The sequence below is a fragment of the Chlamydotis macqueenii genome, chromosome 10 (genome assembly GCF_036417535.1).
Source record: "Chlamydotis macqueenii isolate bChlMac1 chromosome 10, bChlMac1.mat, whole genome shotgun sequence".
NCBI lineage: Eukaryota > Metazoa > Chordata > Aves > Otidiformes > Otididae > Chlamydotis > Chlamydotis macqueenii.
Genome location: NC_141565.1, coordinates 3,198,163 through 3,213,331, shown reverse-complemented (window position 1 = coordinate 3,213,331; position 15,169 = coordinate 3,198,163). Strand labels below are relative to the sequence as shown.

The window sequence follows — 15,169 nt, the reverse complement described above, 5'->3', positions numbered from 1 at the left end:
GTCAGGCTTATGCAGTTATCTGACTAGGGCGCTTTGTGCTCAGAAAACCACTGTTTTTCATTTTTACTTTTAATATCACCTGATAATTGGAGTGTGAAAACCACTGAGTTTGTAGGTTGTCTCAGAATCCCATTGTCTTACTCTACAAGACGGTGTAGCTTGTACCAAGGGGTGCTTAGGGTGAGCCTGAGGTGCCCTGCTCAAAAATTATTTCACTTACAGAGCCTCGCTGACCATGAGGCATTCACAACCTCCTCCCTTGCAATCTGCATAAATTACGCAATGTACATAAATTACCCCCTTCTGCTCTGCTTTAAAACGTGGAATCACAAGTGATGAAACAGCAGTGCAAACAACCTTCACAGCTTTGGCTGCTCTGGGCCTCTGACTGTACAACTGCTCTTTTTCAAAACAGAGTGCCGCCTTCAATGCTGATTTTACTGCTTTTATTCTTTGTCTGTCCTTGCGTTAAGAGGTGAGGAGAACAAGGCAGTGTAGGGGACTTGCAGTGGTAAGAGAAGAGGAGGAATACTTAGGGAAAGCTAAACTATTTCTTTTTTTTTTGTTGTTGCCCGTGCAATTTATGCAAGGTCATGGCAGCTTTTAGATAGACGTTGAACTGCTGAGGAGCAAGAAGCTGCTGTGATAACTGTCACCTCCTGACCTCTGAATGCATCAACCTCACTTCTTGGATACAGGGGGAGAATCATGGTTTTTTTTAAAAATGCTTGCAGTTTTTGTTTTATTCAGTTGGAATGATAAAAGAATAAGAGCGGGTATGAGGGTATGTACAGTCAGACAGAACCGAGCCTTTGTGAGAAGAATTTCACGTTCTGAATGCCACCTCCTTTCAAAATCTGCGGCTGCTGCTGTTTTGGTTGGTTTCAGCAGGAGAGCTGCGGCCCTGGCGTGAGGGAGCGCTGGGTGGTGCCTGCTGAGGAGATCCCTGCTAGCCTCTGAGCAAGACTTGCTCTTCCTCGGATCTGTTATTTGCATACATTGCGTGTTATTGTTTAATTATATGTTCTGGACTTGTTGATGCTCACTTTCTAAGGGAAACACTAAACCTTTGTTCTGCTTACAAAGCAAAGACAAAACAGCTTACAGCACTTCAGTATGTTTAAATACTCATTATGGTGCTAACAGTTCAAGTTGATTGGCACCACGTGTCTTTTAAATGGGAGCAGCAAGGATAATTATGTTGAGGCCATTAATTTGCGGTTTACTTTCTATGACACTATTCACAAAAGAATCAGGCCAAGACTTTGGGTGGGTCAGGTAGGTGTCTGCTATTTGAGACTTCTCACAGAGCGTTCAGAAAAGACTGTGCATTGACTTATGCAGACAGCTTCCAAAAACAGTTTGCTTTTAAAAAAATCTTCATTTTGAATCTTCACTGGAGAATTGTGTTCTTAGGAAAAAGTTGGTTTTGGTGTGTGAGACATTCTAACCCTGAGAGAATAATAACATTTATTAAGAAGTTGTTGTGCAGTTCGGGAAGAACAGTGTGGTAATTCAAGTGACTGGCTGCTGAAATGGGTTAGTTCAACAGCTGGATGTGGGTTATGGTGCAAGTCTAAAGTAATTCTGCAAGCCCTGTCTGAGCCCCAGGTATGCCAGTGTACCAGTCGTACACTTCCATCATGCTCCCTGTTTTGCAGCGTGGTGACAGCGCTGTGGAATTCTTATTGAAAGCTTTCCGTGTCTTTTTCCCACAGCACACAGTCCTGTAACCGTGCTACAAGACAGCTGAGCAAAGATTGATATCTCAGTTCAGAGATGCATGCATGGAAGTTGAGGAGTGACTGTAGCCCCATGCACAGCTGTTGGCAGGACATGATGTGGAGAGGTACCGTGAGACTGGGCAGGCGGCATTCCTGGGAATTAGCGACTGCTGTGATACAGTTCAGCATCCATATAGATGCGCACAAATCAAGTGAGGAAGTTGCCAGCCTCTCTTCAATAAATTTACCAATCCTCCAGGAGCCACTCCTGTTGCTGGGGGTTTGTCCTGTAGCAGGTTTTGTTGTGAAGTTCATACTTGTGCGATACGACAGAGTCTAGTGCAGAGGCTGCGGCTCGTCTGAGCTGGCTCGCTCACGTACCAAAGCAGCACAGCTGTATCCATGGTACGTGTGTTACAGGCAGGTAACTACTTGTAATACTTACCCCAAGCAGAGTTAGAAGAGCTCTAAGGCATCCAGGAGCTGGATAAGCGCACAGATTTCTCCGTAGCATTGATTTGTGTTACTGCCGCCATCTTACATGTGTTCACACCTCCCCATTTTGGAAAGGAAGTACTACTTATGTTTAGGTGCACATGTACATGAATATAATCTAAATAGCCAGGGAAAAAAAACTGATTTGACTGAAACATAAAGAAGTTTGTTCATTACTGTTTTTCAGTGAAAAAAGTTTCCATTTTGCAATTATTGTGGCCCAGACACGAACATTTTCTTTCATTTTTTTTTATTGTATGTTCTCTTAGTTTTCTTTTTAATTGAAAGACATACTGTTCATTTAAAATATAGTATGCTACTTGAAAATAAAAATTAGAACCTTTCTAAGCAAAAACAACAATTAAAATTCTTGAGGCTGCCCCTGCTTGTCTTATGAGTTTCTCTTGCTTAATCTGATTGTGACATTCAAACTGAGCATGGACCAATCTATTTCCAACCTGCATCTTTAAGTCGGTATACAAAGACTTCTCAAAAAAAAAAAATAAATCAATTGCAGCTGTAAATGGGAATTATAGGAATTATGTGTCATTGCAGACAGGTTGGATATGTATAGCATCACGACAAAACGATGTGATTTCCATATTGCTGGTACGTACGGGGTGGATGTGCTGACTGTACGTTATGCCCTGTGCGAACAGGCTGATCATGCGCTGCTTGCTTGTCATAGGGTTGCAAAAGGTCAGAAAGTTTACAGCACTGTTTTCTTGATATTAGCACCTGCATTTGTCAAAGCTGTTCCTCCTTAATCCTGGCAGAGCAGAAATCTTATTGCTGGGTTAAGACTGTTGATCTGATAGGCTCTGCATGGAAACACTGGTGCCAGAGTGAGGAACGTTAAGATATTTATTGTCTAGTTCTTTTTCCATGACAGTCAGGTATAGTTTGAGGCTTTTTAGTCCATTTATAAAGTGTTTTTGGTTAAAAAGAAACCTTTTAGTACCTGCAATCAAAATAGATCTCTTTGCAAATATCTGTTCTTTGCTTTGTCGTCAGGTTTCTGTGGTGGACTCTTAACATGTCTTTCAGTGTGGTTATCCTTAGCCTGTTGCCAGTACACGGCCTTTTATTGCCTCGACCCTGTTTCACTGCATTACACCACTTCTTGGCTTGGTTCTCTTGCAAGTAACATCCTAATATTCCAGATGAGCTAAGAATTCAAGGATTTCTTTTGCTTTTTGAAGGAGAATTCATAAAGAGGGTGGACGTAATCCTCAGTCAAATTCCACATGATATCATCTGCCAAATTGCTTAGCAGGACGTGAATTTTAAGTGTCTGTTTCATCAGCCTTTCTGTATAATTATGGCTCAGTGACGTTATTTTCAATTCTAGTCTGTAGATATAAAATATGTGCTTCACCTTCTTGATAAAAATACATAGTTAATTATTATTTTAGGCATGACCTTGAATTATGTGATCATACTTATACTCCTGAAATTCATCAATTGAGAAGAACAAAGTAACTTCCCCCACCCCTCCCTCTTCCTGGGTTTAACTTCATTTCAGTTATCTGCACCTCTTTACCCTCCATGAGCGGCACAGGGGGAAGAGGGCATGGAGGTTACGGTCAGTTCATCACTTGTCACTTTGCACTGCTCCTTCCTCCTCGGGGGAAGAACTCCTCGCATTCCTCCCCTGCTCCAGCGTGGGGTCCCTCCCACGGGCTGCAGTCCTTCGTGAAACTGCTCCGGCGTGGGTCATCTCTTCCACGGGGTGCAGCCCCTCCAGAACAGCTGTCCCAGCGGGGCCTCCACGGGCCACAGCCTCCTTCAGGCACCCGCCTGCCCCGGCGTGGGGTCCTCCCCGGGCTGCGGGGGGATCTCTGCTCCTCCGTGGGCTCCTCGGGCTGCAGGGGGATCTCTGCTCCTCCGTGGGCTCCCCGGGCTGCGGGGGATCTCTGCTCCTCCGTGGGCTCCCCGGGCTGCAGGGGCACAGCCGGCCTCACCATGGGCTGCACCAGGGGCTGCAGGGGAATTCTGGCCAGGAGCCGCATTACTGCTCCCCCTCCTTCTGCACCGACCTTGGCGTCTGCAGCCGTTCCTCTCACAGAAATCCTTCACAACGGGCAGGCAGACGCCTCTCAGGGTCTCTTCACATCTCATCTCCTCTCCACTTCTCTCAGCCGGGCCGGGCCGAGTCGGGCCCAGTCGCCGCCCGGCGGGAGGCCAGAGGGTGAGGGGTGCAAGGCCCACAAGGCTCGCGCCTCCCCCTCTCTGCCCCCCCTCAGCTCCTTCACATCTTCTCTTGTCTTTTTTTTTTTTTTTTTTCCCCCTTGTTTTTCCCCTTCTTAAATACGTTATGGCAGAGGCGTTATCACGGAACATTCTGCTACCAATCGGCTCGGCCTTGGCCAGCAGCGGGTCTGCCCTGGCCCGGTCGAGTCCACCGGACAAAGGGGAAACAACTTCCAGCAGCTTCTTACAGATGCTACCACCTTTGCCCCCCTCACTAAACAAAACCAACACATACAGAAAACACGTAACAGATTTCAGAGAAAACTTTGCTCAGGATAATTTACGTAAGGCTAAATGTTGGAGATTTTTATCTGAATGTGTGTCTGTGTGCAAATGGAAACGCACATGGAATGAGCCATGACCAACCCCTGTAGAGATTTGATTAAGCCAATAAAAGGAATGAATGGCTGAAATGAATTATTCTCTGTATATAATTAGCAAATTACTGATTGCTTGCTTTAAATTGTTTGAAGTGACAAGGTGTTTCCAAGTCTCTGAATGTATGGAATTTAAATCCTTGCTAACTTCTGACCTCACATACCAGTTAAATCATATTTTTGCTGTTCTGGAAGATAGAGGTTACTGAAAAAAAAAAGTCTTTTAATTATCTATAGGATTTCTTTCAGACTTAAGAGCAATTAATTCTCAAGAGAATTCATGAAATCATTGAGCGTTATCCATACAACCAGGAGTACCCCTGTTTTATTTATGGGCTGGTAAATAATTTACATTTTGTGTAATCGTGAGTGTTTATTGAAAGTAAAAATGACATTAAAGAACCATGCATCTCCCATATAAAAGCATCATTCTTGTATTAAAAAAACAATTCTCTTTACTAAAATGCTAGCCCAGATTTCTGGAAACTTGCATTGAAGTTCTGCAGCTTTCCTGTGTGAATGCTAGCAATTCACTTGTTTTTTCTGTTACTCAGTTCTTGTTTAAAAACAAAAACAAAAACTCTTCAGTCTCTCTATCTCATTTACTAAGGTAGTAAAAACTTTGGCCCGAACTGTGAGGGCTGTTCTTAAAATATATGAGCGCTTACCTTTTTAGAATTGAGGGGCTAGTATTTCAAGTACATTTTCAAATACTAAGTGCAATACATATTTTTGCTGATCACTTTTCACTAAAAAAGTTTGTTTGTTTTAAAAATATTAATATTTTAATGTTAACATTTCCTGAATAAAATCTGTCTGGAAAATGTCATTATGTTTGACAGTTTTGAAAATAAATGTTTTAAAATTGTAACTTCAATTACAAAAGGAGATTTATGAAAATAAAAATTCTAACCTTTATTTTTACCTTGTAACATTTTTTTTTCTGCAAAAACAGTGACATTGAAAATAGTGTTTATTATTGAAGTGTTTCATTTTGGGCTTTGTCAGTTAATAATTTGAAGAAATTTTGGGGTTTTTCTTTGAGTTCTACTTTATACAAAAGCTATTTAAAAAATCTTTTATTTTGTCACTGACCTGGAAAAAATGAACATTTGTTCATTTTCAACCAGATGTAAAATCCACTGAGAATATTCTATTTTTTCTTTCTGTCTTTTCTATCATAGCATGGTGCATTTTCAGTAGTCAGTAACTAGGAGTCTTCTTGGTTGAAGGTCTCCTTGGTTGAAGCTGATTTGGTTTTAGCCCAGTGTTACATATGTAGTGCTGTTTTGCTTCAATATTATTTTTTTTCTTTTTTTTTTTTTTCCCCTTTGGAAGACGAAGGGTGCTAGCTATATCTGATGGAATTGAACATATCGGGAATCTTCGCTGGGAACTTGCACTGTGCCTCCTTGCTGCTTGGACTATCTGCTACTTTTGCATTTGGAAAGGAACAAAGTCTACTGGAAAGGTGAGGTTCAAATTCTGTCATCAGCTGTGTTGTGACTCTCTTGTGCTCCAAACCTGTGATGTCATTTGTACTTATTTAAATCAGAACAATAGAATTTCACATGCGTCTTGCGTTGCTGTAAGTACCTTTACTTGGAGGTATATAAATCGTAATACTAGGTAATTAAGAATCAGTCATACTTTGTACAGTTTCATTCCTCTTCATTTGCATGATTTGCCTTTTCCCCAGTTCTGTTGGATAAGCCTGGTTGTTTTTGTCTTGGTTTGATTTTGTTAATTTAGCAGACTATGCTACTGGTCGGTCCTTGAACTCTGAAATCAATACTGCGTTGTGATGATTTCTGTGCATGAGGTATCCAAAATTTGAATTTTGTCTCAAATTGATGGGAGTTGAAACTTTGTGGCACAAGTAAATTACACACGTAAGCAGGCAGAAATATAAGCAACCTACAACAAATGCAGATGTAATTAAGTGCAAATGGAACACCAAAAGGAGAAATTATGAAGAACCTCAAAGATACAAAGATAGGTGTATTAGGGAAAAAAAGAAAAATATCTAGTGCTTTTGTAACATTTTGAGTGAATGCTATTCCATACTGGACGCCCAACAGAGAGATGGTGTCTACTACTTCACAGCCCACGTGAGTCGTGGGATGATGGAGAGGTTGCCCCTGGAGTAGCAGCAGACATAGTTCTGAGTAGGACATATGATTAATCAACTAAACACAGACAGTAGAGCCATAGTTCTGGAGGAGGAGTCTAAAAAAATAAAAGCACTGGTTTCTCATGTTGGAACCAAGGAATACAAGGGAAAAAAAAAATGGTGGATTGAAACATCTTGTGCATTTAATTTTCAATTATTTATTGCTTAGTTTGGAAATGTGGTTGAATTTTGTTTGTTTGTTTCTGTTTTATTAGCCTATGCTTATAAATGAAATGTTTGGAATGCAGAGTGGTTGTTTTTTTTTTTTTTAATTTAGAAGATGTCAGAGCAAAATCTTTCAGCTTTCTCAACCACACACATCTTTCTTCCTATCAAAATTTTGTCTGAAACTATTTGCTGAATTCTGTCTCTATTTGCCAGCTGTGTCAGTCAATCTGGTACTGCATTTTTCATCTTAGTATCCGTGCACACACAGATTTATGCAGCCCTACTTTTATCAAGTCACTGCAGGAAAAATGCTGAGAAGGACTGTCTAGGGATACATGTGAGCATGAATAGTTTAGAGGAAAGAGGGGGGAAGAAACCTAAGGAGAAAAATACAGAGAAGCAAAGGTGATATAAGGGAATGCCAAGATAAATGTCCATATGTGTTTGAAGTATGCACTCCAGGGAGGCACAAAAGTGGTTCAGAGTTGTCTGAGGAGCTGCAGCTGGCAGGGAAGAAATGAAACTGAGCAAAATTAATTTTCTTTTTTTCCATCAGAAAGAATGTCTGAAGATGGAGATCTATTCTACCGTAGTATAATCTGACCCAAGGGTGGAGGGGAAAACACGCACTGTGAAGGCACATGCGTGCGTGCAGGCAAGGTTGTGCAAAACTGCACTGAGCTTAAGAAAAATGGCATTGGTAGAAGTCTTTCACTGATAGGGAGAGGCTCTAGTGATTTTGGAATGGATATGTTTTACATTTCTACATTTCCATCGTTTACATTCAGATTTTAATTTTTATTCCTATACATACCACACAACATTCCTTCAGCTTGTATCATTTCCCCGGAAACAGATCTTGCATTTTGGAAGTAATTAAAGTGAATCTGACCTGTTTTACCTTCTTTTTTTTTTTTTCTTTTTTTTTTTTTTTTCCCCTCCCCTGATTGCTTAGCTAAAACCTCAGCTTACTAGTAGGTGGAATAAATTTTATTTTATTTTATTTCAATAAGATTTTGATAATCACCTTTCCGATGAGGTTAGATGAAACAGCCTGAGAAAGAGACATATCTTATCCACTTGAAATGGGATTATAAACTTTTCAGCTAACCAGAAATAACTTGCAATCTTGCAACACAAGTGCAAAGAAAATGTAATTAATACCCAGTGCTCAGCTTTATAGGTCTCAAGCTTAAAAAAAATTAGATAAGGGTCCTGAAAGAAGTAGACTCAACATATATTTACACTGTTTAGATAGGTTTACCATGAGCAGCAGTTCTGTTTCCAAAATCATGAGGAAGCAGACTGGTAGATTCCTGTGTTCCTCAGGAGACACTGTGGTATTCGGCAGTCTGCCTACGCAGAGGATCCGTTGCTTCTCAAGAAACGAGCAGTAAGGATCTTTCATAGCCAATATTGGTAATTTCTTTTTCCAGTTCTGTTCCTGTAATTAGTAAGGAAAGCTTTTTACTAGATGAATATATGACATTGCAGTTGGTTTCCAGTAACACATTTTTTACCTGGACATAAGTTCACTTTTTAGATGTATTTTAGGGTTTTAATATGCTTACACTTGGTACTACACACCTGTTCACTGGATATCTGTGCCACCTCACTGCCATCCCACGCCAGCTAAACAGAGATGGCAGTCAGGTGTTGTGGGTGCTACAAAGGAATGAAACGCTCTGAAACACAGATGACAGGGCAATCTTCTGGGCCACAGTGCCCACTTCTGATATATTGGCATTTTGAAAGTTCATATTTAAGCTCATCCAATCATAGTCCTTCACACTAGGTTGAATTTATTATGTGCTAATTTCCAGGAAACATTTAAAATTAACATCTATATTTTTATCGTCATGTTAAACCTGTTTTTAGGCTAGTCTTCTAAATTTGCTGTGTATTTTAATTGGATTGAAAATTTTCAATGAAATAATACATTTATTCAAAGCCAAAAACTTAAAGTTTTATCACCTTTGGAAACATTTTCAAAGGTAGTTGTCTGTGGGACAGAATAGCTAGAGAGAGAGAGGAGAGGGGAAGCAGGAAGAGATAAAACAGAAAGGGGAGGGAGAGGCTCAGCATCTTCATGCAGCTGTGTGCTGTGAAATATTGAAGAGATTGATATTCTCTTTTCCTCTTTTTACTCTGCATCCTAACGCATGGTGAAAAAAAATCCAAGCCTTAAAAGCTGTCGTAAAATAAAGTTGTCATTTTCCAACTAGAACTACCATAGAACTCATCTACTCAGATTATGAATATTTTATATTTTCAGATATTAAATATATTACATCTAACATAAAGTTTAACTCCAAATGAAGTGCTTGTGACACAGTTAACGAGAGGTTTCAAACTTTTCCATTGCTGTTCTTAAAGGTCGTAACTTTATCACAAAACATTTTAGTTTTTCATTCCAACAGATGTGTAATATCAAAATAATTTCAGATGGTTCTGGTGGCTTTCAAGAGAAACATTTTTGTGTCTTTTCTGAGGTTACTGCCATTAATTAATCAATCTTAGATCTGAAGTTATTTGTGTGCTAGCTTTCACATTTAAAATGTTGCATATGTACTAAATGCAGGGTCTTTAAATGAGAAACTCAGGATCAAAGGGAGAAAAATATGGGAATGTAATGTTATCATAACGTTATGTGTGTATTTTAACTTACTGAGCTTGATGATACATGATATTCATCTTACACAGAAGTATTTTCAGTAGCATCAAATGCTTCCAAAAATGCGGCAAGAACTATGTAGAAGGAGAAAGAAAGTTAAATTTCTAAACATTAAAGTGTCATTCTAGACTCTGAGCATTAGGGCTTGGTTTAGGATCTTATTTTTCAAAAATATTTTTGATTGCTAATTATGACAATTCTGAGTATTTCTATAATGTATGTACCTACATAGTTGCTGAGTCTTGCTAGTTTTTGATCTTCAGATAACATTTGTGAAATTTGTGGATGCCCCATCCCTGGAAACATTCCAGGCCAGGTTGGCCGGGGCTCTGAACAACCTGATCTGGTTGGAGATGTCCCTGCTCCTTGCAGGGGGGTTGGACTGGATGACCTTTGAGGGTCCCTTCCAACCCAAACCGTTCTATGATTCTTTCAGGTACCAGGGAACCAGTTCTTTTTTGGATCTTGACTCTCCCTTTCTTTATTTGACTAAATGTTCTTCTGCTTTAAATTTTGAGAAAGGAACACCCAAAGTTCTTAATCTGATTTTCCTAAATTGCTTGCTGAAGGAAGTACTCCTAATATTTTCCTTTTAATTTTTTTTTTTAATGTGAATATGGAAGTTTTTTCAGAGAGTGATCACTCCTCTGAGCTCATAGTGTCTCCTCAGTTGTAGCAACTTCTGCACAATTCCTTTTGAAGTGAAAAGGCTGATAGACTTCAAGAGTTCTATAAAGGCATTATGGTAGCGTCTATCTTATTCATCAGATTGTTCCTTTTCTGTTCAAGCATCTTGCTTGCTTTTTGAATGCATCGACACAGCCCTGTCAGGTACGTGGATTTATAGACTCACTAAATTACAGAGACTGGAAAGGATCTTGGGAAGTCTCTTGCCCATCCTCTTGGTCAAAAAAGGATCAACACTGAACTCAGAACAGTGTTCTTAGTGCTTTGGCTGGCCACGTCTTAAAAACCTCCGGGGACAGAGATTTCACATGTCTTGGACAACATATTGCAATGCTTAATTGTCCTCATTATATGAGTCACTTATTAATAACTTTTTTCCCTACATGTAGGTTCATTGCAGTATTTAATTTTGTTACTGAATTATATATATTTTTTTGCCTACTTTGTTATATTTCTGTCATCCACTCCTGAATCAAACACATTTTTGTATCATCTGTGGTACCTACCTAGCATGGATTTGAGGATCTGCAATTATTTATGCACACAAAATAACTTTAAAATACTTTTATATTAATAAGCTAAGTTAATAGCTGGATTTTTTTTTTCCTTAAGTCTTTCCTAGTCAGGAAAGTGTGCTGTGCTGTATAAAAGAGCGCTACTTCTGCCCACTCTGTAGATGAGGAAGGGTTGGATCAAAAGTGTTAAAAAGTAACCTGCAGTCTTGCTGTTGTTTTCAAGTATGGATGTTAGAAAGTTTTAGCACAGCCCTCGCTTTGATTTTTAAGTGTGATATCTTATGTTTGAAAGCAAGCCACAAAGAGACAAGCAAAACTCTTTGTATAAGGGGAACTAATCTAATAATGACGAATAGATTTGGATCCAAAGGCTGCTTTAGGCAGTGAGGTTTTGATGTGGAATAAAAGCCTTAACCTGCCCTTGGCCATATGCAGTATTTTTAAAATTTCTTGGAAAATCAAGCTAAGACTCTTACAGTCTCCTTGCAAAGAGTTGGAAATAGTGCAAGATCTGCCAAAGTATGTTATGGATAAACATTGCCAAAAAGAAAGCTTCTATCTTACAGAACATATGAATTTGTGTCCCAAACCATTTTCTTTGCTTTGCCAGGTATTCTATGGCAGTAGAATACATTATTAAATAATGGTTTGGTTACAAAAAGACAACAGAAGAAGCTTATGTTCCTTACAAAACAGCAAACTGCGTTCAGATTTACAGTGCGTTCCAATTTGTTCTCTGAAACCTTTCCATAAAGAAATTTGGATAACACCAGTAAATGTAATTATTTCTGGTACAATTTGTCTGGGTGACACTAGTTTTAAAAAAACCTGGGTGGCTAGAGGAAAATTGCTTTTGGTCTCAAACATTTAGTAAACAAACAAACAAACAAACTGTAGGTCAAGTTTTGTCATTTTATGACTCAGCAAAGTCAGCAGTTTCTGATATGAAGTGTTAGAAGAATATTATGGTGAACCTTCACGATTTTCATGTTATTAGAATATCTCACTGCTTGTATGACCCCTCAGACCAAGACTCAGGTATTTTTGAGGTCTTTTTGAATGAGTTCTGATTAGTATCATAAAAACTATACTTCTGTTCTTCTGCCAGAGCCAAATCCAAGTAGTTCTTCTATACTGTTTTGTACTTCTCCATTAGCCACTGGCCAATATGTGATGAGAAATCCTTCTCACGTTGTTTTAGGATCATCTGGAAGAGAGACAAATCTCATAAGAGTCCATTCTTCAAATTTTTCTGGAGCTAATATATGTATCACAGAGACAGGCTTTGGTAATCACTGAATATTATCCTATCTGATTCTGACTTTTGATTCTTTTGATCCTTTCCTACCCTTTGTGTTGAGTTCCCTGAAGTTCAGTATAAACCTGATCCTGGAGTGTGGCGACTTTATGCTCTCTCCACTTGATACACTTGAAAACTACAACAGAAGGAGACGCTAATAGAAATGGAGGGTGATGCTGAAAGCTAAGGTCAGGAGTGTTGTCCTGACTTCACAGAAGAACATGCAGAACACATCAACTCTTTCACAGGTATGAGTGCCTACAAAACAATCTAGGGGAGATGACCCAGACCTAAGAGGCTTGTCCCCTATAAAAAGCCATGGATGTTGCCCTCAAACAAATCTGCTTGGCTTTTCAGGTCAGAATCAACTTTGAAAATGTCTTGCACGCTGTAGCATCAGACTTGACTTGAAAACATGCTAGAAAACGTTAAAATGGTTCTGTTTATCTCTGGCTGCCCCTTTTCGCTCTGTAGGTACTCTTCAACATGGCACAGACAGCATTGCTGAAAGGTATTGCTGTGCTCACGTCTGTGTAAGTGCTGCATAAGAAAACGTACTGGCATAGCTGTTCTGTCTCTCTGCATAAACCTGAGTTGTCTAATAGCTGATTGAATAGTGCTGCAAGTCAAAAGCTAAAGTACTAGGTTAATGATTACACAGTATCTCCCCATGAAACGTTTATGACTTTTCTCCTAATTTATCATTGGATAGTCTCACATTATCCATTGCATCTCTAAAAAGGATATTGTTTGGTTAAGAAAATAATTCTCAGTTCATCATTGTAAACTGTCAGAAATTACCCTGCAAGCTTTCTTGGTGATGTAGTTATTGTAGAGAAAGATAAAAGTATGAGGCACTCAAAAAAAATTTTTTTTTTTTTTTTTTACTTGTCACTTTTATTATTCATTTGAGTACTTCACCTCCTGCTGTGGCATCACTGAAAAAGTCATAAACACCTTAGCAAAGCAGAAAACTTTCTTCTCTTAAAGCAGCTGCAATACTGCTTTACCTACCACAAGTAAGCAGGTTATTGGGTTGAAAATGTGTAAATGATGGCATAATTTGTTATTTTATGCTCCTGATTTTTTTTTACTTTTCCTGGGTATGTGCGTAGTGTCTTAACCTGTAATATTCTCCGCAGTTCTTTTCTGCTTAGTGGTTCTGATGGGAGCCTGTCTCATTCTAAATGTTACGTTTGGCAAACTTGGTTAGATTCCATGTGAACCCCCAGATTCTTCCTGGTTTGAGTGTTTTATTTAAGCTTTATGTGTAAAACTTAGACAAGAGTCTTGTAAAGGCTGCTAAGTGCATTTTATAGCTGTGATCGATATGAAGATCTTAAGGTGGACTTTGTGAAATTCTTTTTGTAACTGCATGGCTGTTGTCCTTCCCAATGCTGCACTGTTCCTTGCTTCTTAGTTAGTCCCACTGATCAGTTTGATTTGCTGAGGTGAATGCAGTGAAGGGCCATTTAAGTGTAAATTGTCAAGAAATTTTATGGAAGTCTATATTAATTCAATGTGTTAGAAGAACAAAGTTAAGAGAAAACAGTCGGGTACAGCCTGTTTGACTGGGGCGTCTCGGCACAGACCTGTTAACAATAAGAGAAAAATAATTGTGTAAGTAGTTTTGACATTATTGTTGATCTGTGAGTGTGATGGGCAGGAAACAGTCACTGGAAGCTGTAAGACCATTTATAATGAATAAACAAGATGGCCAATGAAATGTACTAAAATATACGTAATTAGCCTCCACATCTTAGCAAGATTTAACTAAAGGTGTAGAGCCCTGATTTTTTCACTCTAATGTACTTTTATAGATCTTCTGTCCCAGGTTGCAGTTCTGATAGACCTGAATACTTCAGTACAAAATAGGCATCTGAGCTGTTGAGAGTTTATTCCAACAAATCAAACCCTTGCTATATGTTACAAGGAAAAAAAAAAGCACTACAACTGTAGTTACATTTTATTTTTCACTTTTCTATTGAGGAAAACCCCAGAATGTGTGTGAACAGTTTAAAATGCAAACTGCAAGCTGTCAGGCTCGGGCTGGCTGAGTGTAGTGTCATCTCTCACTGTTCAACTCTGCAACATTCCCCCCTTAGCTCCCTTTTCATAGGCATGCTCCCTCCTCCACCTGCATTTGTAGTGCTGGGGAGCGTAGGATGAGTTAAGGATGTGCCGCTGTTCATCTCCCCAGATAACTTCATTATCCAGGCTGCACACAATAGAAGGGAGAGTAAGTTATTTTTCACCTTTCCACTTCCCTGCTCCCACCACGTATTTCTTTGTATTTTCTGAGGGATTTATATGGTTCTCAGATAGTTGAGATGTTTTCAGTTTTGTGTAGCAGCTAGTCAGAACTTTAAGATGGAAGGTTTTACCCCTTCATTCCTTAGATTTTGCAAATAATCTGCAAAGCCATCACTGCTAGAACGTATCCCCTTGTGAAACACTGACCTCACAGAGCTTCCTGTCACCGGAAGGGCAGCAGCTTCTATGCCAGCCTTCGTATACCTGCTTAAACCAGCCTGCTTCTATGCTGACTTCTTTTCTCATGCTAGGAAGGGCCATGGGTTGAGCTTATTTCTCTGTCCTCAGACAGGTCGCTGCTTGGCCCCTCCGTAGCCCCCTTGCTTTTCTTGCGTTGTGCATTTGTGTAAGACCTAGCTTTTCACCCCAGAGTGGCAGGCTTTTCAGCCTGCATGCAGGCCTGTTCTTTTTCTAGGGTAAACTGTACTGCACCCGGTTTGAACCTGGCTTCAGTGTCTTTGAAATAGTTTATCACACTGCTGGCAGGCCT

At 39.6% G+C, this 15,169-nt stretch overlaps 1 protein-coding gene across 1 annotated transcript in view; it reads left to right on the top strand.

The window, feature by feature from the left end:
• Positions 1 to 15,169, top strand: part of SLC6A11 (solute carrier family 6 member 11) — a 100,896-nt gene that overhangs the window by 23,375 nt on the left and 62,352 nt on the right. The window contains exon 6 of the mRNA XM_086755406.1: positions 6,188 to 6,320. Coding sequence (XP_086611532.1) covers positions 6,188 to 6,320 — 133 coding nt within the window. The remainder of the gene's footprint in view (positions 1 to 6,187; positions 6,321 to 15,169) is intronic.